The sequence below is a fragment of the Mirounga leonina genome, unplaced genomic scaffold (assembly GCF_011800145.1).
Source record: "Mirounga leonina isolate KUSES-001 unplaced genomic scaffold, KU_Mleo_1.0 Mir_180, whole genome shotgun sequence".
Lineage (NCBI taxonomy): Eukaryota > Metazoa > Chordata > Mammalia > Carnivora > Phocidae > Mirounga > Mirounga leonina.
This window is the reverse complement of record NW_023270469.1, coordinates 30,099,793-30,124,883: the sequence shown is the minus strand read 5'-3', so window position 1 is coordinate 30,124,883 and position 25,091 is coordinate 30,099,793. Positions and strand designations below refer to the sequence as shown.

General features: G+C 34.6%; 1 protein-coding gene across 11 annotated transcripts in view; it reads left to right on the top strand.

Annotated features, from left to right (window-relative positions):
• Window positions 1-25,091, top strand: part of CHD9 (chromodomain helicase DNA binding protein 9) — a 215,238-nt gene that overhangs the window by 114,796 nt on the left and 75,351 nt on the right. For all 11 annotated transcript variants that reach the window (XM_035025212.1, XM_035025216.1, XM_035025214.1 and 8 more), the window contains 7 exons: window positions 10,959-11,070; window positions 14,992-15,138; window positions 16,049-16,117; window positions 16,201-16,256; window positions 16,886-17,003; window positions 20,788-20,874; window positions 21,081-21,218. In XM_035025212.1, the coding sequence (XP_034881103.1) occupies window positions 10,959-11,070; window positions 14,992-15,138; window positions 16,049-16,117; window positions 16,201-16,256; window positions 16,886-17,003; window positions 20,788-20,874; window positions 21,081-21,218 (727 nt within the window). The remainder of the gene's footprint in view (window positions 1-10,958; window positions 11,071-14,991; window positions 15,139-16,048; window positions 16,118-16,200; window positions 16,257-16,885; window positions 17,004-20,787; window positions 20,875-21,080; window positions 21,219-25,091) is intronic.

The following is a 25,091-nucleotide window of genomic DNA, read 5'->3' as shown; positions in this document are numbered from 1 at the left end:
AAATAATTGATACATTATATAGATATTTAGAACTAATACAAATTTGTAAAACAAATTAATTCTCAGCATTTTAAATGCAGTCACCAAACTGAATTATATTGTCATGTCCTGATGCCTTTCAATCCAAACCATTAAATAACATGGGCTCTCTTGCCATAATAGAGCAGTGACTAATGTTTGTGATTTTTACATTTTATTTGCAGACAGCAAAAATGAAATTTGAAAGTTAAATTTCTGCTCCTTTATTTAAAGGTTTTGGCATGAAGGTATCTTATTTTTCCAATATTATGTCTAGTTTTAATTAGGAAATCCCATATTTAATCCTTTAATGTATTAAGAGTTAGTATAATTAAAGTTTTCCAGTTTTAACTTACACAGAGACATAGGTAAAGTGTTGTACTATTTGGAAGGGCATTAAAAAAATAATGCACAAACCAAGAGAAACTGGTAGAGAAACTTCAGAAGTTACAATAAGTTTAAATTTGGGAGGAAATAGGTAGAGGCAAAAGATACCAGAAATGAATCTGTTTCTAGAAAAACAATGTACATAAGGGGAAATTAGAAATAATCATAATAGAGAGAAACGTGGATTTTTGAAACGTGAATATGGTAGGGAGTAGTAATATATTGCAGTAGAGTGTCTGACTTATTCTGTGATATTTATATTTTTGTTAGAAGTAGGTAGATTATTAATAAATGATCTTAATATTGCACAGTGTTGATCAATTTAGTAGTTGTTTTTAGAGCGAGCATTCTTGAGAAAACAGGTGAAAATTGTATTGGAAAGATAAATACATGGCAAGACACTGAGCAGTTGCTAGAGAAAACTTTGTTGAGATTATAAGATCATCCTTTTGATAGAGGAATTTTTAAGTTGCAGCCAAGTAAAGTAAAATGGAAGCTTGCCTTCTATATTATTATTAAGCAGTTGGAGTAAAACAAGGATCTCTTGGTCATCTTTATCAGACAAAGACAAAGATTGTCATGTTGGAGGAAAAAATGTAGTTGGAAATGAAATTTATATACAACTTAGAGTTCCTATACTAGTCAATTGAAATATTACTGTACTTTCCAGTAAGCTGCTATATTTAAATTTTGAATTTGACAAGTTTTTAATTTCTGTGTCATTTATTTTTTTATTTTTTAAAGATTTTATTTATTTGACAGAGAGAGACACAGCGAGAGAGGGAACACAAGCACGGGGAGTGGGAGAGGGAGAAGCAGGGTTCCCACTGAGCAGGGAGCCCGATGTGGGGCTTGATCCCAGGACCCTGGGATCATGACCTGAGCTGAAGGCAGATACTTAACCGACTGAGCCACCCAGGCACCCCTGAAGTCATTTAAATAGTTTAGTTGCATAATTTTAATTAACAGCATTTTATGATAAATTAAACGTTTTCTTTTGAAAGTTTTATTTTTCTGTTAGTTTGAGAAGAGTTGGGTTATTGCCACCATCAAAGGACAGATACCAGAGAAAGTTGAAGGAAACGTATGCTAGAGTTTAACCACCAGCAGTGAGAAATAGAAATTTTGAGAGTAGCTAAATTTGTAAACAGTAAGTTATGGTTGATGTACAGTCAGAGTTGGTGTTCATTTCACCCACACATGTGATTTGATACGGTCTAGAAAGAAGAAAACTAGTACTGCTTCTGCTTGCCAGTGTGCTTGAAACCTTTTTATCATTTCTGCTACTCTTGTAGATTAATTTTTTAAAAAATACAAGGAAAAAAGGGCCCCTTTCAGAGCACTTGTGTACAGTCTCATTTCATCTTTCCACCTCTGTGAGTTATGTCGGCACAGTGTGCTAGTTTGCTTAAGTTCTTTGGCTTTGGAGCCAAGAGTATTTGTTCAAATCCCAGTTTTGTCACCTACAAGCAGTGTGACCCTGGACAAATACTTAACCTCCAAGCTTTACTTTCTTCCTGTGTAGAAAGGGGATAATGATAGTACTTGCCTCATGGTGTTATTTTGGGGATGAAATGATTTAATAGCATTTAAAGCATATGGAGCAGTACCCGGAATTTAATAAATGTCCGTCGTTATTTTCTGAAAACATAAATAGCATGTAGCTATTTAGGGAAAGGGCTGCAGCCAGGAGCCACGCCCCTTTCTTCAAGCCTAAACTTTCACTCATCTGCCTAGGTTCTCTTTCCATTAAGGCTCTGTTCCTAAATAAGACCAGTTAAAAAGTTAGGCTAACAGGGCGCCTGGGTGGCTCAGTCGGTTAAGCGACTGCCTTCGGCTCAGGTCATGATCCTGGAGTCCCTGGATCGAGTCCCGCATCGGGCTCCCTGCTCGGTGGGGAGTCTGCTTCTCCCTCTGACCCTCACCCCTCTCATGAGCTCTCTCTCTCTCTCTCAAATAAATAAATAAAATCTTTAAAAAAAAAAAAAAGGCTAACAGTGCTCACTTTGGTAGCACATCTACTTAAAAAAAAAATCAAACAAAAACAAAAACAGTTGCTAATTGTTAAGAGGGGTAATAGGTTAACTTATTAATGGCTTTTTTCATATGAGCATGCTTCTGTTTATCAGGTAGCTAGGGTAGGATTTAGGAGAGGTAAATTTTGTTTGAAAGGGTTGACCACGGTTAAGTGGAAGGTGGTGAGTTGAAATGGAAATGGCAGGTATAAAATAGTGAGGTAGGGAAACAGCCTTTTGCTGCTTTAATGTTGGTCCTGATCTTGGCAGTCAGGTTCTAACAAGCTGCCTTTCAACTAGAATAGCAGATATTTCTTTAGTAATAATAGGTACATAATAGATGCTCCATGAATGGAATGGAATGAATTTTGTGGAATGAATGAATGAGTAGATTAAATACTAAATGTTACCAAATGGTTGGATTTGATTTGTTAAATCAAAAACAGAAATGGCAAGCTAATCCTTCACTGAAACCTCAGGGACATAGCTAATGGTTTAGTATAGTAGAGAGTTAGATTCTCAAATAAATTCATTCTAAGACTTCAAGTAGAATTTTCTTACGGTTCTATGTGTGATTTGATTATATAGTAGAATATCACATGATTTAATTGGAGCATTTTTAAATTTATGGTTTATAACTTTAACATTTAAATTATGTGTCCATGTTGTCAATTAGAATTTACTTCTGTGTGTTACAGATTATTGGACTGGCATAGGTAGAATGATTTTGATACTTAAAAATGTTTTATGGCCCTACAGATTTAATCAGTCCTTCATGATTAAACTTATTTTCTTTTTTGTGTTATTCATAATTATTCTTTCTGTGTGCTAGATATCAAGTGGCTAGAAATAGCTTTTCTCTTGAGTGAAAGCAGAAAACTCTAAATTAGGAAATATTTATCAAATTCAAGTAGAAATTAAGGACGTTGGGATGCCTGGGTGGCTCAGTCGGTTAGGCGTCTGCCTTCCTCTCAGGTCATGATTCCAGGGGCCTGGGATCAAGTTCTGCATCAGGCTCCTTGCTCAGCTGGGAGCCTGCTTCTCCCTCTGCCTGCCGTTCCCCCTGCTTGTGCATGCGCACTCTCTCTCTCTCTGATGAATAAATGAATAAAATCTTTAAAAAAAAAAAATTAAAGATGTTATAAAGAAAAACAATAAAACATAATTAAATTTTGAAATTATATTGTGCCCTTTTTTGCTATAGTTTGAGACCGCAGAAAGGAAGAAGGAAAATAACATTAATTAATTACCTTGCATCATATATATACATATATGTATGTGTATTTTTTAAATAAAACTAACATGTAAGTTTGTCCATATGCATGTCTGTAGAGATACATTTACATCTAAATAAAATATATAAGGAAAAAATGAATTAAAATCTGAGGGAAAATATGAATCATCAGAAATTGAGAATTATCATTTCATAGTCCATGTTATTAATAAAGTGACAAATGAGACCCTGTTTGCATGTATTCGAAATAGTAAGAATTTAATATCTGGATAAAATATAAATATATTAATTAATTGTTTCTTGTCATATGACCAAAAAAAAAAAACCTGGAAAAAATGTATGATATAAATTTATTATTTTTTTAAAATTATTAATCATATGCCATTAGTAGTCTATAGAGGTTCTGTAATTTTTAAATGCCAGGCAGGTAAAATGTTTATTGATTTCACTCCTTAGATCCAAACTTAAACTCAGTGAAAATCTGAAACACATTCATCTGCAGAAAGAATTGATACAGCGTGCATTATTTGTTATGAATTCAATGAAGATTTGCAGTTCCATTTTTAAGCAGTATACCTTTACATAAAATGTATTAGTAAGGTCTGTCATTAGCAATGTGTTGTATGTATTTCATTGAATCTAAGATGGCATTGATTATAAGGCACACCATTATTTTATGTGTAAGAAAGAAAAAAAATATTGCCAGTTAAAACTATGGCATGTGTTTGATTATTAAATGAATCTTGATTTATAGATGTTAATATATGGGGAAAATATGTATCTTAGAGCCACTGAAGTAAAGTTTTTGATTTAATGCTCCTACTCTGTCAGTATTTTTCAATATAAACACCCTTTTCTCTTTTAAAAAAAGAAGTATTTTTTAAGAATAAGAATATGTCGGGCACCTGAGTGGCTCAGTCGTTAAGGGTCTGCCTTAGGCTCAGGTCGTGATCCCAGGACCCTGGGATCGAGCCTCACATCGGGCTCCCTGCTCTGCGGGGAAGCCTGCTTCTCCCTCTCCTACTCCCCCTGCTTGTGTTCCCTCTCTCGCTATGTCTCTCTCTGTCAAATGAATAAATAAAATCTTTAAAAAAAAAAAAAGAATAAGAATATGTCAATATATTGACTATGATTATTAATACTTAGCTAATACTTGCATTGAAACAACTCAGTGATTCAACTTTTTTAAAAAATCCTATCCATCCTTAAACAGGAAGTAATTTATAGTCCAAGTTACCAAGAGCATACAAGACAATGTTACTTTCACAAACTGCAGGATTAACTAAAATAAAGAACACTTTTTTAAAACTTGCTTTTCCGGGGCGCCTGGGTGGCTCAGTCATTAAGCGACTGCCTTCGGCTCGGGTCATGATGGGATCGAACCCCGCATCGGTCTCCCTGCTTGGCGGGGGGGCCTTCTTCTCCCTCTCCCACTCCCCCTGCTTGTGTTCTCTCACTGTGTCTCTCTCTCTGTCAAATAAATAAATAAAACCTTTAAAAAAAAATAAAATAAAACTTGCTTTTCCCAGAGGAGTTTAAGCTGGAGTCTTGAGTTGACCTTAAAATGGAGAAATTTCACCAGGTTAAAAGTTTTTCTTTTTTTTAAGAGAAAGTTTCTATTTTATGACTTTAAAAATAGCTGCAGTGTCTTTCACTTGGCTTACAAAGAAAAACATTATAATGTGAAATAGTATTTTTGCTTGTTTCCTTCACTTATGATGAATTGGATGCATTAATTACAACAAATGGACTAATTGGGCAAGAGTCATTGTTTGTCCAATTACTGCAATGAGAGAATCAATAGGGGGCACTTACAAATTGACATTGTGTAGAATGCAGCTTGTTACTCAGCCTCTACTAATAAACATGTGGGTAGGATTCAGATGAGTGCATAAATTACATCTGAAAATCAAATATAGATGTCAAGTATAAACACTGAGGTTTTCTAGTGCAAATGAAATAATATTTCAAATTTATACTTAGTTTGAAATTGCCCTTTGCTGTCTGAAACAAGCTATGTTTTGATATTTAGTTCTTTTACTTGTTGCTGCAATTTGCTAACATTGATAACAGATCCCTTTAATGTTTTAAAAACAAAACTTGCAAAAAGCCCTTATTATTCATGTATTCTGTATTTTGCACTTTACTTTGCTGATATTTCTAAGAATAGCAAACTGTCAGTTTATTTGAAGAATGTATCTATAATGGAAGGCAGCTATGCTCACCACTATACCACCAACGCGAAGAATGTATCTATAATGAACTTTTAGTTTCATTTATAATGATATTATATTTTAGAATTCATATAGTAGACTCTTTGTGATCTGTGTTGGAAGAATGGAATGCTCTTTGGAAATTGGGTATTTTACTTAACTGATTTCATTTTATTTTTTCTACTTTCGGATCATCTGATTTCTCTCACATAATATTTATGGCAAACGTTTGTCATTTATACAGGTAGTAGAGATTTCTGGTTGTTAGAAAATCAGATTAACCTTAATTTACTAGAAGATAATAATAGTTTCATATTTCTCTGTATCCATTAAACTATATATATTTATTGACATTAAGTACTGATTAGTTGAAATATAGTGTCATTTTATTTTGAAATCAGTAAGATGTTGGGAATAGTAGACTAGGAATAAAGAGACCTTTATTGTCTTTTACTAAACTTGTGACTCAGGCTTTTATTTCACCTTCTGGAGCTAAAGCTTCCCTATTAGTATATTGGGACTAGCACCTGATCTATCTCAGAGTTTTTCTCAGGATCAACTGAGATATCGTAAGCAAAAGCACTTTGGTGTGTTTTAAGTGCTCTATAAATATAAAATCATTTTATTATCCTGAATATTTGTTTGAGTTTTCTATGATAATAACTCTGAGCCAGTGGTTCCCAAACCTGGTGGAACGTCAGAATCTTTTAGGGAATTTTTTAAAAGTCTGATTGGAGTCCCACTTAACTAGATCAGAAGCCTGGGGTTGGGACCTACAAATCTGTATTTTTTTTTTTTTTTTTTTTTTTACTTTTTACTTTGAACTAATCTCAGACTTGCAAAAATAGGTCAGAGTTCCTTTAGACTCTTCACCTAGCTTCCTCAAATGTTAACATCTTATGTAACCAAAGCACGATTATCAAACCCAGAAAAGAACACTAACTAGTACAATTCTATTAACTTAGAAACCTCATACAAATTTTGTTAGTAGTTCCATTTTTTTGGCCAGGATCCTACATTCCATTGTGTTGTCATCTCTCCTTACACTCCTCCAATTTGGGATAATTCCTTAGTCTCTGTCTTTTGTAATGTTTTCAGTTTTGAAGCATACTGGCCAGTGATTTTGTAGAATGTCTCTCAGTTTGGGTTTTTCTGATATTTTCCGATTAGGAATCCTTATTTTTAACAGACAGCCTTCTAATGAAGCCTACCTCTCTCTCACACATTTAGGAATCACTCGTCAATACCAACCTAATCTTTGTTCCCCTTTGTAGTTTCACCCATGTGCCATTTTAGAACTTTACAATAAACCAGTATGACTTCATTGTTTCCAAGAATCAGTGTTCTGTGTAAGTAACCCTAGTTTTTAAATCTTAAAATATGTCTGTATTTTACTGAGAAATATGTCAGTCGAGCATGACTTAATGTTTTAGAATCACCTTTTTCCTACCATGGAAATGTACCGTTTTTTAACAGAAAGGGCATGTGTAAGTATTTTGGACTTTGTAAGGTTTAATAGCAAACTACCATATATGAAATATCTCTTACAAAGTTAGGATTTAAAAGAGATTTTTGCGTAGGTTAAGAATGGTTAATTTAAAAAGATTTTTGCATAGGTTAAGAATGGTTAATGAGTTCATGAAATAATGCTCTTCCCGGCCTATGGAACAACCTTGGAAGAAAATACAGAATATATGGAAAACACAATTTAAAAGGTCCTTTTTTGTTTTGAAGAACATTTTCAAATAATTAATATAATGAAGGTTTATCCTAAGGTATTACGGGCAATGTTTTTACTAGGACTTACCCTCCTCCACTAAAAAGGGTAGGTATCTGAGATTGATAGGGCAGCACTTACTAGTATTTCTTTTCTAGAGATTCAAGCAATATTTATAAAAATGTTTGAGCAAATGGCAGAGTGAATCCAATATATATTTCTACTACCTAATTTTACTTAGAGTTATCCCTGATCTTGCCACTGAAGACCAGCTGGACAAGTGCATTAGGCTGTATTGTGTAATCACAAGGAACATCATGCTTATCCTTAGGAGGAGGTTTTTACTGGAAGAGGGGACTTCTGGAAAACTAATAATGTCTTGTTTCTTGATCTAGAAGCTGGTTACACATTTATGTTCATTTGAGAAAATTCATGAAGCTGTTCTCTTTTGATGTGTGTACTTTTCTGAACTTCTATAATATTTTCACATTAGGAGACTGTTAGGTTTAGGGAAAGTGAGGGGTTGCATTTGGGAACATTTTGAGAGCGTCAGTTTAAGCTCTGGAGTGAGGCATACTTAATTTTTATTTCTACTCTTACTGTCAGTGTGACTTTGAGCAAGGCATTTAACTTCCCTAAGCCTCCATTTCCTCCTCTTATAAAATGCTAGTATTCACTTCTCGGAATTGTATGAACATCAAATGAGAGAATGCATGTTAAAGTCAGCAGAGACTGCTTCCATAAACACTGGGTAAATGGAAGCTTTGAAAATGTAAAGGAGTCCCAAGAGTTCAGATAACAGTGGGTTGAGGACTGAAAATGAAATAGTCTGTATAGACGGATGAGGAGGAGGAAAAACAAGATCATGTGGTATCTAATAGTAGATAGGACCTCAAGGGAGAGTTTTATGTTAGCAGGGAAACCAGACTAAGGAAAAGGGACCAGAAGAGGGAAGAAATGACCAGTGAAAGTGGTGAGAAGGAATGAAGCATAAACATGGTTGGTTCCTTAATGTTGTTCCAGAATATCTTTTTGTACTCTCTCTGATTTCCTGGTTCCAACATGAGCTGTGTTTGTACTTTTATTTGCTTGTCCGAAGAGTGCAGGTGAGACACCCAGTAAAAATTATCCTTCTCCTGTGGAAGGTGGTAATCATGCCATACAAGAATAATCTGGGAGTAACTCTTTCTAGAAGTTTCTTGCCTAATCATCCCGTCAGTGGCCATGTCAATTGATTTTGCCTCCATAATAAAGTTGTCCTTTTCTTCACCTCTTCATCCACACAGCGTGGCCCTGTGTTGCTCTCTTCATGCCTCACTTGAGTTGTCATTTGCCTGATTGCTGGTTTCCCTGCCTTGCGTTTCTCTTCTTCTAGTTGCATCGCTTTCTTGTTTGAAATTCTTCCCCCACCAATTTTATTGAGATACAATTGACATATAACATTGTATTCATTTAAGATGTACAATATAATAATTTGACGTATGTACCTATTGCAAAACTGTTGCCACAAAAGTCTAGTTAATACCCATCACCTCACTAGTTGCAAATTTTTTTTCTCGTGATGAGAACTTTGAAGATTCACTCTCATAGCAACTTTCAAATATACAGTGCGGTATTGTTAACTGTGATCACCATGCTGTATTTTAAATCCGTAGAACTTATTTGTGTAAAATTCTCATCTTCCAAGTGCTTTATTTTTTTTTTCATGTATTCAGAATATCTCCGAGCTATTTGTTGTCAGTGGTGAACAAGACAGATTCTGTTTCAATTCCTGCCCTGCGGAGCTTAAAAGCTGGCCTTAAGCTAAAATGTTGATTCCTTACATGTCATACAGGATCTTCTGTGATCTTCACCCTATCTAGATGACCATCCCTCTGCTTCCTCCTCCTGCTTTGTGGATCTCTGACATGCTCTTGTCACTATGCATTTCTCTCATTCTTCTGTAATATCCCCCCTACCTGGAATGCACGCTCTGTCTTCTTTCACTACCAGTTGAACTCCCTTTTATCATTCATTTCCTATCTCAAACTTTACCTTTTCTGTAAAGGTACTCCTTTACAGTAGACAGAAGCACTTCTTTTGTGTTCACATTACATCCGGTACTAACTTCTTCTGAGTTTGAGCTGAGCCGTGTTCATATTTTAACAATGATACTTTAACGTTAGGGACTGTGTCAAATCCTAGAACCTAGGAGTACCTGGCATATAATAATAGAGGTTAGTTCAGAAATTACTGTGTCAGGACTTCGCTAAGAACTCATTTGCATTATCCCACTTAATTCTCAGCAACAGTAGAGGTAGCTATTATAGGATCCCTATTTTCCTGGCAGGGAAACTAAGGCTAAAAGAGATCAAATAATTTGCCAGGTGTCTTACAGATAAGCAAATGGTAAAATCAGGTTTAAAATCTTTGATGCTTTGATTTTAAAGTGTGTGCTCTTAACCTCCAAGTTCTCCCACATTAATAAATAATTGTTGAAGAAAGTTCTTCTATCTTTCTGATACATCATACTTAAAAATATTTGGGGAAATTTTCTCTGTTTGGAATATGGATATCTAAAATAGAATTTCCCTGATTAGCAATTAGCATGGTTTATGATTAGTATGATACTTCAAAATCATGCCCTCTCATCTGTTGAACCAGAATAAGGAAATGTGGGAGCTCTGTACTTTCTACCTCTGATCAGGAAAAAAACTGAAAACACATTTTCATTTTAAACATTTGTATTTGATGTGTGTATATAAATATTAATATATATATACACACACACATATATATATATGAGAGAGACAGGCAAACTGTGGAAATATAAAAAAAGAGTTTTTTAACTCTTTAGGAACATATACTGCAGCTAAGATAAGCCTTAGCATAAATGAAATAATTTAAGGACAATCCATTGTTGAAGTATTTTCAGTAAGGGAGAAATTAGGGTAAAAAGTAGTAGAGGCTTCTAGGGAATAGGTGGGATAGAAGGACATTAAGTAGAATTTGAACTTAGTAAGAGGTAGAAGGGTGAGAAACCCTCATTCCAAATCTACAAGACAATAAATGAATTATTTTAATTACTAAATACAGTTATATCACCTGACATTTTTTCCCATGAAAAATAATTTTGAGCCTGAGAAACAAGTGATAGAACTTGACTGCCTTTCTGTGCTTAAAAGTATGTTAACTGTAATACTGGTTTGTATTTTGTTCCATTAGAATGCAGTTTTTGTCTCGAAAATGTCATTATGGGTTTCATGATAATTATCCTCTTTGGTTGAAAATTCCTGTGATATGAAATGGAAGAATGTTTATCATGGCAATCTTAATATGACCACAAATGGAAAAAGGCAGAGTTCACACTGTTTACTCTTTTCCTCCTGAAACAGCAAACTCATTATTACATTGGGTAAGAAACAAAAAAGAAAGAATGAGTCTTCAGATGAGCTATCTGACACAGAGCAGATGCCACAACATACATGCAAAGAGGAAGACTCTCAAGTGAGTATTACATTTTTTTCTGAGAAATGAAGCACTGATAGAAATATCTAGGTAGCCTAAACCTGCTTTATGGTTATTTATACCCTAGTTTAGTAATAAAACTACATTTTATTATATGGTAGAACTTGAAGACAGCATTATGACAATATGCTTCTAATAGTATTACCATAGAATGTTGGACCTGGGAGGAAACTTACATATCCTCTCTAAACCCCTCATTTTTCAGATAGTGAAACCAAATCCCAGAGAGGCTAATAACAGTCCAAAGTCCCTGATGGCTTTTAGCATGGAGAAATAGCTAGTGATATTATCCTGTACTTATATAGTGCTTTGAATTGAACTTAATGATGGAGATCCTAAGTTTTAGAATCACATACAGTGATAGAGCAAATGGATTGAATCATTACTAGAGATAATTCCTTTGGTCTGCTTCTGTCAAAGAAAAGATAACCAATTATATTTAAAATCCCCTAATGTAGACAAGCATACTGTGCATTTTGCCTTTTTTTTAATAGGTGGATATTCAAAATAACCTTGTGAAGTTAAAAAAAAAATATATATATATATATATATATAGGGAAGGTCATAATAATTCAGGCCACCCTCTGCTCTCTAATAATTAAAGTACAACTCTAGGCCGTTATGGGTGGTGGCAGTTGTTGAATTATGGGGCCAGAAAGCCCCTGAATGGCCTTTCTTCTTCCTTATGCAGCTTCTTATCCAATGGGAGAGTAGTGGCTCAAGGCTCCTGGGCTGCTGCGAGAGTTGAGGTAAGGGCAGTGACTGAGCTCCTGATATTATATGGCCTGGCTTTTTCTTCACATGTTACCCTTCACTCAGGCAGACTTACAGCTACCTTATTCACCATGAGAAAATTCAGTTTAATTTTTACTAGCATAAGGCTGGCCATTTTTCCATCTTGTAATTACCAAACAATGAAATGGTAGAATAGGTTAACATGCACATTTCTTCCATACCTTTCCTTGTAGTATTAGGTTGCTTTGATAGGCATGTTGCTTTAACACTAAAATATAGGTGAAGAAGAAAAGAAATACTTTCTAGTAAACGATTATAAATCTGTTTTACTGATATATTTAAATGTACCATATCAATGATGGAGAGGTCCATGTAGCTTTCAACCACCAGGGACTATCAAGATTTGAAGGCTGAAAAAATAAGTTTCAGGCTTGGAGTCAGGTGGAAATCTAAAAATCTGGATGTGATATTTAATTTTTTACCTTTAATCTTAATACACAGTACTTCAGTAGACTGACTGTATTTGCAGACTTCATTAAAAAAACAAACGCAGCACATTATATTAGGATTAGTATAGGAAACAACATGTTATAACAAAATATTAGTCATTTATGAGTGTATTTCTGATGGCTTATGTGAAGTGTTGTGGACTGATCCGTTGAAGCCTCTAAGACAGAAGAAAAAAAGCTGGAAAGAAATTCGAAGAAAGAATTTGTCACTATTTTAAATTGTGCTTTGAAAACATTAAGAGAAAGAAAGCCAGAAAAAAGCACATTAGCCAAAAATGGGTACACCAAATTAGTTTTTATATTTTTAAAGTAGTAGTGATATTACATGACAGAGAAAGATAATTTGATGAGAGTGGCACCTCATTTGGCTCTGCCTGATGTGTAACTGGGTACTCTAGTAGAATATAATTTATTCCACTGTAATGATTCCAGCTATAATCTTATAATATCTATAATCTTATAATATTCCAGCTATAATCATATAACTCGGACTTTTTAATTAATTTTTTAGACTGATAAAGTCTTCATGAGGGTGCAGTTTACAAATTTATTGCTCTCATTTTATCTTGTGAAGAATCAACTCAATTTGCACTTTTGAGAGTTCAAAGGATTCTTTCAGGCCACCCATTTACAATTTACTAAAGACCTAAGTGAGGCATTTCAAAGAGCTAATAGATGCCTAAATGACCAGAAAGGAAACTTAAATGCTGAAAACATCAAACAGAATCTTCTAAAAGTATACTGAATTATTCTTAAACTTCATTATTTAGAAGATTTGTGCCCAGGGGCGCCTGGGTGGCTCGGTCATTAAACGTCTGCCTTCGGCTCAGGTCGTAATCCCAGGGTCCTGGGATCGAACCCCCGCATCAGGCTCCCTGCTCTGCAGGAAGCCTGCTTCTCCCTCTCCTACTCCCCCTGCTTGTGTTCCCTCGCTGTGTCTCTCTCTGTCAAATAAATAAATAAAATCTTTAAAAAAAAAAAAAAAGATTTGTGCCCAGTGAGACATAACATTGGTAATACATGTTATTGTTAGAATAATAAATGTCACTGTTGGTTTATTAATTTAAACTATTCTTGAATATTCAGAGCCATATGATGCCTATTGTAGAACTCTAAATATTCCTTTAGCCTTGTATTAGACTAGAGATCCATAGACTTTTTCTCTCAAGTAATAATAAATATTACATATTTTTTTCAAAATAGGATGTGGGAAAATTTGGTTTTCTACAAGTCCTTTTATTATAACTTTTATATGCCACCTTCCCGGTCTCCCATATTAACAAAAGTGTTACTTTGAGTTTTGAAAATGTAAATGTCTTCATGGCCAAGAGGTGATGAGACCCATCCTAATTGAGCCATGAAGTTATCAACTCTATTTGGCTGAGCTAACTTACCATATTAGTGCCTTTCTTTCTCTCAATATTCCACAACTCAAGAGAAAGAGGCAAAGGCACACTAAAGGCCTTTGTGACTTTTTGGATGCCGAGAACAGTTTCCCCCCAGCCTGCTGCACTGATGGAGCCATATTTGTCATGGAAATAGGAAAGGCCTGCCAAATTGAGGGTACTGGCAGAAACCAAAAGGAGAATACATGGGTTATTTTCAGGTCACATTATCGGGGAATGTCATGGGAGTTACTAAATATATAAAAGAAAATGGCATAGAGAAAGGAAGAAGGGGTTGATTTACCAAATATTGAGCAATAGAAAAGTTGGCTAAGATTCCTCCACCCATGAGATTTTAAAGAGGTGGAAAAAAGCAAACCTAAGTCCTCTGAAGTTGTCAAGCCAACGTGAGATTTTGATTTTATAGTGGGGAACATCAAATATTAGATCTTTAGGGTGGTAAGTAAAGCCATGTGTATTTGATACCTGATTTAAAATCACTTAGTTTATTTTAAAATTATGGTACTACATGTAATACTTTTCAAAAGGCTTACTTCTGGTTTTAATAGTGATGTTCTTTATTTTTAAGGGAAGCTAGTAAAGTTAGTAAAACACTGGTTCTTCTTTCATACACATTTAATTATTTGGTAGATTTACTTGATTATTTTGTGTATCTCTTTTAAAATATTTTATATTCTTTTGTTTTATTCTGTTTTAAACACAAGTTCATGGATTTTGTGGTAAATATTGTTTGATTTATTCTTTTAGTTTTATGTCCCCGATTAATTATTTAACCAGTATTCATCTGATGCACTTTTTAGGTTTGGGGCAGAAACTTGAAAGTATTAACAGTTTAAAATATGTGTTGCCCAAAGAGTTAAATAGCTAAATAAAACATGTTTTACTCTTCTGAACAATAGTTTCTAAAGAGAAGTAATAAAACAATAAACATATTACTAATAAAATAGGTTTTGCCCAAGCTGTGAAATAGTTAAATAAAATAAATCTTTTTATTCCTAACAATTTCTAAAGAAAAGTAATAAAGGTATTACTAATCTTTGTTATTTGAAACCTTAGGAAGTAAAACAAGATTCTAAGCCTGTGAGAAAGGGCAAGTTACAATCTTCCTTTAATTAAAAGGAAAAATGAGAAAAGATGAGTGCCGAATATAATTTCAGAAATGTACAAAATTGCCACACTAAAAGTAATTATTTTAAAAATCTTTCCTTTAAAATCTATCATATAAATATGATCCTTATGGTTCATTGCAGAAAAGAAGATCAAATCGTCAAATTAAAAGAAAAAAATATGCAGAAGATGCAGAAGGGAAACAATCTGAAGAAGAGGTTAAAGGTTCTATGAAAATAAAAAAGAATTCAGCTCCTTTACCTAGTGAACAGCCTTTACAATTATTTGTGGTAAGACATATTTGGAATTATGACTATAAATCATTTGAAACCAACATATTTTCTTTAAAATACTTTTATTATCTTTCCTCCGAAAACCTACTCCAACTTTTCCTCCTGGATTCCCTATTGTAGTTAATAGAAGCATTAATTATTCAGATCAGAAACCTAGGAATTCATCCTCTGTTTTCTTCCTTTGCTTCTTCATCCGGTTTATCACCACATTTTTCACACCCTAAATAGATATTTCTGAAACTCCTCCAGATTCTATACTTTCTGCAGAATATTTCTAAATTACAGGCCTGATCATAGTACTTTATACTTAAAGCTCCTCTTATAGCTTCCTAAGTCTCACAAAAAATAATGATGCCTTCTTAGCACATCATATAAAGCCCTTTGTATGAATTTTTTGGGGGCTTATCTCCAGCCACTGCTTTACAAGCACTGAATCCTCTGACCTTCTGAACATAGGTGCACTCTCTGTCTTTGATTATGCATTTTCCTCTTTCAATCTTCCTTATTTGGATTGTGAACCAACCACTCATCTGCCAGCTGAGTGATCTGACACCTTGGGCAAGTACTTAGTTCTCTGTGCCTGAGCTTCCTAATCTGTACAGTGGAGAGATGACAATGGCGTAGTGTAGTTGCAAGGACTAAATTAGTTACTGTATGTAAAGTGCTGACAATAATGCTGAGCCCATTAAGAAGCACAGTATGTTTACCATGATGATGATGATGCAGATGATGACAAGGACAATAACAGCAATGATTTCTTTTTCCATTTTTATATTCCTAACATTTAACACAGTGCCTGACACATGTGCTAAATAAACTGAATTTTAGTGTGTTCATAAACATATAAAGTGGCAACTAAAGGAATTTTTAGAATGTGACATTGTATCTTCTTTCCTCCATCCCATAGGAGAATCCAAGTGAAGAAGATGCTGCAATTGTAGACAAAATACTATCTTCTAGAACTGTAAAAAAGGAAGTAAGTAATTGCACATTACATTTTACCCTTTATAGTCCATGGCCTGATTATTAAAGTCATAAGTATTGATTTTATTTTCTTAGGTATCACCTGGAGTGATGATTGATACAGAAGAATTTTTTGTAAAATACAAGAATTAGTAAGTATCTAAGTTAGAAAATGCTGATTTATATATAAATTAATATATTTAAAAATATTAAGTTAAATTATTTTTTTATTTTACCTGAATTTTAAAATGTTTTATTAGTTCAAAACTTTTTGTGGTAAAATTTAAGTGAATTTTTTTCAGGAAATGTTAATTATTAACATCAAAATGCAGGAATCTTTATAAAATATTCTTTTACAAATTATAGACATTATTATATTGTTGAACTTTTCTTATTATTCAAGTTTTTTCTATACTTAGGTGAGAAAGTGTTTTAAATAAACTTACATTGGTTTCAAAACAAGTTAGCTTTCTGATCATGACAAAACTGTTACAATGAGGAAATAAATGATAAATCACGTCTCATTACCTTTATGACTTGGTTTATCATTCTCTTTCTATGTGGCAAATGGCACACCTTTATACTACAGTCTTCTTAGGATATAGTGACCACAGTGGCTTTAGAAATTGTATGGAGTCTGTTGCCATTAAATGAAATGATGAGCTACCTATTCGTAAAGTTGAATATTCTGTATTGGATGCTGTGAATAAAAATAAATCTTAAAAAACTAAAACATGTTTTTCTATGTCATTCTAATATATTGCTTTTATAAAAATTTTAGCTCCTATCTTCACTGTGAGTGGGCCACAGAACAGCAGCTTTTGAAAGATAAAAGGATCCAGCAGAAAATCAAACGATTCAAATTGAGACAAGCACAAAGAGCACATTTTTTTGCAGATGTAAGAAAAAGAAATAAATGAAACTATTATGTGTTGATCTCTGAACACATGCAGTATTTATCAAATTTTAAATATTATTCATTTTAATTCTTAGGCTTCCAAGTTTGATATTTGAACACAAATGCGTCTACATATAGTAATTTTCTCTCACTAAATTTAGCTTGGAAACTAGCTGAAACAGGAACACTGATAATTCGGAGTGGTAGATAACTCTTGTATTTTTAAATTAGCATGAAATACATGCTAATTCAACTTAGAGTTGAATATGGGTGGGTTAATATCTCAGAGAATTGTATCAGCAAAGTTATACAAGTGATGAAAATGGTAATGTAGCAAATAAATGGAAACTTAAGATTTTTCAGTACGTGAAATACATTGCATATTTTCTATGCCAGGTTTGTGTATGTATGAACAAACCATCTTAGGCATAATTCATTTTAAAGGCCTCACCAATTAGTTGATGTCCTTTTCTACTCTAAATTTTTTTCTTTTTCCTTTTAATAGGCTTGTTTTAGAGCATTTTTAGATTTATCTAAATTTTTTTAACTTTCTAATTTGAAGATTTTTTAGAGCTTTTATTTTGAAAAATCTAAGTTGCAAAAATAGTACAATGAATTCCTACATATATATATTATTGAAGTATAGTTGACACACAGTGTTACATTAGTTTCAGGTGTACAACATAGTGATTCAGTTTCTCTATATGTTATGCTGTGCTCATCCCAAGTGTAGCTACCATCAGTTACCATACAGCACTATTACAATACCACTGACTATATTCCCTATGCTATATGTTTTATTTTCCTACATACATTTTAATAAGATTCCCTAAATGTTCATATTTTACCATGTTGGCTTTGTCACTCACATTCATTCTCCTTCTGCCTCTGTCCTCCTCTCTCTCTTTCCCTGCCTCTCTCCCATTCACATACATTTCTTTTCTAAACCATTTGAATGTAAATTGCAAATACTTCAGTATTTAATTTTTTTAATTATGTTATAAAATAATAGTATAATTAACATTTATGTAGCATTAGCTCATCTACAGACCGACCTTACTCATATTTCACTAATTGTTCCACTATTTTTATAGCAAAAAAGGTGTTTCTGTGTTTATTGTGGTCCAGAATCCAATCTAGCATCATATGTTGAATTTAGTTGTCATTGTCTCTGTTAGTCTTTCTTTGTTTTTCATTACTTGGACATTTTTTTAAGAGTATAAGTGGTTTATTTTGTAGAATGTCCCTAAATTTGGGGTTGTCTCATGTTGCCTCAGTATTCAAGTCATGCATTATTTTTTTTTAAGTCATGCGTTTTTTAAAAGAACATCACTGTATTGTACATACAAAACTAATATAACACTGAATGTTAACTACCCTGGAATTAAACTTTAAAAATAAAAGACCACCACAGAAATGATGCTGTACCCTTCTCACTGAAGGAGGAGGAGCGTTGATACCTATTTGCCCCATTACTGGTGGTGTTAGCTTTAATCACTAGATTATGGTAGTATCTGGCAGATTTTTTCACCATGAAGTTACTGTTACTTCCTTTGTAATTATAAAATCTCCTTCAAAAATTTGATGATTCTGATGACCTACTCAGTTTATGGATGCTGGGAGGCCAAAAATTTTTCACATCCTCACTCTAATATAGAAGTTTCTAATGAGCTGAAGATTTTAGAAGTACTTAATTAATAATCTTTTAATTTTTCATAAAGACTAATTTTTCTCACTTGACTCAAGTACAACATAAATTGGAGCTATGCAGATTGTCTTAAAGTACCTCATTACCATTCTCATACCTCATTTATCTTCCCCATCTAATAAGTCATCAATTCTTACAGATTCTGCCTTCAACTGCAACTCAAATTGGTTCCCCTTTCCTCTTTCTGTTGGGCAGTGCTCTTTGTTATCAAGAGATCCTGAGATGATACTCTCGTTCAGGAAGGATTTGAGACAGTGAAGAGAACTAAAGACAGAACTGTGAAGCATTACAGTATTTAGAGATTAAGCAGAGGAGGAGAGGCAGCAGAGATAGCAGAGAAGGTCTATTGAAAGTGAGGCATTCAGGAATGAATAGGAAGCAGCCAGGCAGACAAGAGAAGGAACAGTAGTCTGTTCAGAGGAGAGAAGGAGTATAAAAACATGGAGGTGTGCCATAACATGGAGTTTGAAAAGCCTGTGTTTTGTACTTTGGAAGCATGAAATCTGGGGTACAGCTGTGCCAAGTGATAGGAGATGAGGCTGGAAGACAAGGTAGGATCTTACTTATTCCACAAAAACCAATGTGGGCCTGATCTCCAAACAAGGGAGGGTCAGTGAAGGATTTGAAGCAAGGGAGCAATAGGTAAGATTTATATTTGAGAAACATCGCTCTAGGGTCAATGTGAAAATGGACTAAAGGGAGGCAGGAAGGTAGTCGAAGACTAGTTAGGAGGTTGTTTAAGGTCCAAGTAAGAAGTGATGAAGCAGTGGGGTGCCTGGGTGGCTCAGTCGTTAAGCGTCTGCCTTCGGCTCAGGTCATGACCCCAGGGTCCTGGGATCGAGCCCCGCATCGGGCTCCCTGCTCTGCGGGAAGCCTGCTTCTCCCTCTCCCACTCCCCCTGCTGTGTTCCTGCTCTCACTGTCTCTCTCTCTGTCAAATAAATAAATAAAATCTTAAAAAAAAAAAAAAAGTGATGAAGCAGTGAGAAAGAGGAAGGGGGAACCAATTTGAGTTGCAGTTGAAGGCAGAATCTGTAAGAATTGATGACTTATTAGATGGGGAAGATAAAAAAGAGAAGGAATCTGAGCTGACTTCTCCATTTCTGACTTGGGTAACTGGGAGTAAAGTGTGGAAGGGGTGCTATGTTACCATTAACCCAGTAGGAAACTATACGAAAGAAGCACAGGTTGAAGAGTAAATGAGTCTAGTTTGAGGTAGCTCAGATAGAGTTTGCATCCATTGAAGTAACTGGGTCCTGAGCACAAGAATCATCAGTAGATAAAGAATATTTGATAGAGGGGCTCCTGGGTGCCTCAGTCTGTTAAGTGTCTGTCTTTGGCTAGGTCGTGATCCTAGAACTCTGGGATCGAGCCCCGCATTGGGCTCCCTGCTCAGCGGGGAGTCGGCTTTTCCCTTTCCCTCTGCCCCTCACCCTGCTTGTGCTCTCTCTCTCTTTCAAATAAATAAATTTTTTTTTAAATATTTTATTTATTTATTTGAGACAGAGAGAATGAGAGAGAGAGAGCACATGAGGGGGGGAGGGTCAGAGGGAGAAGCAAGCTCCCCGCCGAGCAGGGAGCCCGATGCGGGACTCGATCCCAGGACTCCAGGATCATGACCTGAGCCGAAGGCAGTCGCTTAACCAACTGAGGCACCCAGGCGCCCAAATAAATACAATTTTTAAAAAAAGAATGCTTGATGCAGCTGAGAGATGAGATGAGCCTGCAGCTGGGGTGATTGGTCTTCAACACGTAGACCTGAGGAAAGTGGCACAAGAAAGATACAGAGGCTCTTCTAGGAAAATTTTAAAGAATGTGTCTTCTAGAGTGAGTCACTTGTCTGAGGTATCTTATTTCTTAGTGTTATTCATTTGGTTTTATTACACATAACGTGGTGATTCATAATATAGACACCTATCTTAGATGTCTTTTGGAAATTAAAATGGAAGTGTCCCATTTATTGAAAATTTAATTGAAATCAAGCTTCTGATCTAGAAAATAGCTAGTAAATTTGTGTTTATTTCACTTTAATCTTTCTACTTCTTTGTCAATTATCACTTGTTACTTTTTAATTTTAGATGGAAGAGGAACCATTTAACCCAGACTACGTTGAAGTAGACAGAGTGTTAGAAGTCTCTTTTTGTGAAGATAAAGATACTGGTGAGGTAAATATTTAGGGGAAAATTTTTTTATTTAGGAAAAACCTAAAACTTTCCAAATGTTAAAACTTAACTCCTTTTTAAAAATTGATGACCTAAAAAACACTGGAAAATGTTTCGTTAGTTTTTATTGATGTAGGTTAAGCATATTTAAACTGTTTCTAAGTTCTCTTTTTCAAAATAGTAAAATGGAAAAAAAAATTTTTTTACAGCCTGTTATTTACTACTTAGTAAAGTGGTGCTCATTACCATATGAAGATAGTACATGGGAACTAAAAGAAGACGTAGATCTTGCAAAAATAGAAGAGTTTGAACAGTTACAAGCTTCAAGGCCTGACACAAGACATTTGGTAAGAACCATATCTTAGACAACTTCATAAAATTTTAGCACTTCTTTTATCCAACAGGTTTAATGTAATCTTTGCATTTTTAATTTTGCTTTTGGTGTACAATGAATACTGTTTTAAAACTTGCTACATAGTATCTTATGTATGTTAATTTAACTATTCCTCCATTAGTGGCTATTCCAGTTTTGTTTTTGTTTTTTTTGTCATAAACTATGCTACATTGAACATTGAGTCCATGTACAAGTATCTGTAAGACAAATCAGAAGTGTAATCACTTGGTCAGAGCATATGTGCATTTATTTTTTTAAATTTTTATTGTTATGTTAATCACCATACATAACATCATTAGTTTTTGATGTAGTGTTCCATGATTCATTGTTTGTGCATAACACCCAGTACTCCATGCAGAACGTGCCCTCTTTAATACCCATCACCAGGCTAACCCATCCTCCCACCCTCTTCCCCTCTAGAACCCTCGGTTTGTTTTTCAGAGTCCATCGTCTCTCATGGTTCGTCTCCCCCTCCGATTTCCCCCCCTTCATTCTTCCCTTCCTGCTATCTTCTTCTTTTTTCTTTTTTTAACATATATTGTATTATTTGTTTCAGAGGTGCAGATCTGTGATTCAACAGTCTTGCATAATTCACAGTGCTCACCATAGCACATACCCTCCCCAATGTCTGTCACCCATCTCTCCCACCCCCCCAGCGCTCCAGCAACCCTCAGTTTGTTTCCTGAGATTAAGAATTCCTCATATCAGTGAGGTCATATGATACATGTCTTTCTCTGATTGACTTATTTCGCTCAGCATAACACCCTCCAGTTCCATCCATGTCGTTGCAAATGGCAAGATCTCATTCTTTTTGTGCATTTTTAATTTTGATGAGTATTTCCTTCAAATTTCCCTCGACAATTTGCAAATGCTTCTTTTTTTTTTTTTTAAGATTTAATTATTTATTTATTTGAGAGAAAGAGAGAGAGAGAAACAGCATGAGAGGGGAGAGGGTCAGAGGGAGAAGCAGACTCCCCGCTGAGCCGGGAGCCCGACGTGGGACTCGATCCCAGGACTCCAGGATCATGACCTGAGCCAAAGGCAGTCGCTTAACCAACTGAGCCGCCCAGGCACCCCTTGCAAATGCTTCTGCCTCATCTCTGAATTTAAGAGTTTCCCACAACTGTTTCTCTCAGGTCATTTATAAAAATACCAAGAATATCAGTTTCAGCACGAGGTGGAGTTATTAATTCTGAATATCTATAATAAGGAAAAATCCTTATTATACCCATGTTGTCCTTCTTTTCTATAAACCAGTTAATTCTCCATAACTAAATAGTTCATCTCCATCCATAGTAGCTTTATTTTAGAAAAACCTTTTATATGAAACATTGTTAAAAGCCTACATAAATTCAGTATGTTGATTTTTTTTTTTTAATTGACTACATGCATATCTCTTCCCTGGTCAAATAATAAAAAGTAAATTATTGACTTTTCTAGTACAGAAACTATAGAATTCTAGAAGGCTATGGCAAGTTGTGATATTGCTGATAATTATATAAATTTTTACTTTCAATTTCTCAAATTGTTTACTTTCAATCCTAAGACATAGGATTTTTGTCATGTGAATCCAGTTTTGGGGAGCCAACCAAAAGAAATTCACCATGAGGAGACCTGTTATGATTTTATTAAATATTTTGTCCTGTCCTCTTTCAAATGTAATTTGGCCACAGAAATTTCTTAGTTCACTAACGACGGAATTTATACATGAAAAAGCAGGAGCAGATCACTTTCCCATTAGCATCAGAGTGAGGAAGGGCTGCCATGAAAAATGTGGAGATGCAACAGAAGAGAAGGAATGAAGTAAAATTGTTCATGGAATAGATCATATTTTGTTTTTTTGGTTTTTTTCTTTAAAGATTTTATTTATTTGACAGAGAGAGTGCACAAGCAGGGAGAGCAGCAGTGAGAAGGAGAAGCAGACTCCCCACTGAGCAGGAAGCCAGATGTGGGGCTCAATCCCAGGACCCTGGGATCATGACCTGAGCCAAAGGCAGACGTTTAACTGACTGAGCCACCCAGGTGCCCCCATAATAATTTTATTTCTAATAGCCAGTATACGTATTCATCAATAGGTGAATGGGTAAACAAATTTGTGGGATATCTCCCTCTGTGTGCTCTTCCTCTCTTTCTCTCTCTCAAATAAATAAATCTTAAAAAAAAAAAAAAGAAAGTTTATGAACATTAGTATACAAATCTTCGTCTAGACATGTGCTTTCATTTCTCTTCAGTAAATACCTATGAGTAAAATGGCTGGGTCATATGTTACATATATGTTTAATTTTTTAAGAAACTTCCAAACTTGGGGTGCCTGGTTGGCTCAGTCGTTAAGCGTCTGCCTTTGGCTCGGGTCATGGTCCGGGGTCCTGGGATCGAGCCCCGCATCAGGCCCCCTGCTCTTCCTCTCCCACTCCCCCTGCTTGTGTTCCCTCTTTCACTGTGTCTCTCTCTGTCAAATAAATAAAATCTTTAGAAAAAGAAAAAGAAACTGCCAGGCTTTTTACAATTGGTCATACCATATTACATTCCCAACAGCATTGTATAAGAGTCCTAGTTGCTTCACATCCTTGTCGACACTTGGAACACAGTGTTTTTAATCTTAGCAATTCTAATATGTATATAATGGTATAACATTGTGGTTTTCATTTGCATTTCCTACTGATTAATGATGTTGAGAATCTTTTCATGTGCTTATTTGCCATTAGTGTATCTTCTTTAATAAAGTACCAATTCATATATTTTACCTATTTTTATTGGGTTGTTTGCCTTCTTATTATTGAGCTCTAAGAATTATTTATGTGTTCTAGATGCAAGTCCTTTATCAGATATATGATTTGCAAATGTTTTCTCCAAGTCTGTGACTAGTCTTCTCACTATCTTAACAGTGTAAAAGAGCAAAAGTTCCTCATTTTGATGAAGTCCAGTTTATCTGGCTTTTCCTTATGGATCATACTTTTGGTGCTATAGCTAAGAAATCTTTGCCAGAAGTTTTTTAGTTTTAGGTAACATTTAGGTCTACGATGCATTTTGAGTTAATTTTTGTATATAGTACATGTATGAATCAAAGTTCATTTTTTGCTTATGGGTATCCAGTTGTTCTAGATTAAAAAGAAAAAACTACCTTTACTCTACTGAATTGCCTTTCCTACTTTGTCAAAAATCAATTGAGTAATACATGTGGGTATATTTTCGAACGCTCTATTCTGTTCCACTGATCTGTTTGTTATCTTTAAACCAATTCTACCCAGTCTTGATTCTGTAATTACAAGTCTTGAAATCAGTATAAATCCTCTAACTTTACTCTTTTTTTAAGTTGTTTTGGATATTTCTGATTTATTGCATTTCCATATGGTTTTAGAATCAGCATGTCAATTTCTACAAAAACATTGCTGGGATTTTGGTTGAGTTATGTTGAATCTGTTGTTCAGTTGGGAAGAATTAATAACAATGTTGAGTCTTTGAGTCCATGAAAGTCCATTTGTTTAGGCGTTCTTTAATTTCTCTCAGCAATGTTGTGTAGTTTTAAATATACCAGTCTTATACAACTTTTGTGAGATATATTCCTAAATAGTTCATATTTTGGATGCTCTTATGTATGATAGATGAAAGATAGATGAAAGATGATATTATCTTTTTAAATTTGTTTATAATTTTTTCTACAATATAGAATTTTCTATATATTGATCTTGTATCATGCAACTTTGCTAGAATCACTTATCTTTGTTGTAGAATCTACAGGATTTTCCACATACACAAATAATGTCTTCTGTGAATTAAAATAGTTTTACTTTTTCCTTTCCAATCTTAATGTCTTTTATTTCTTTTT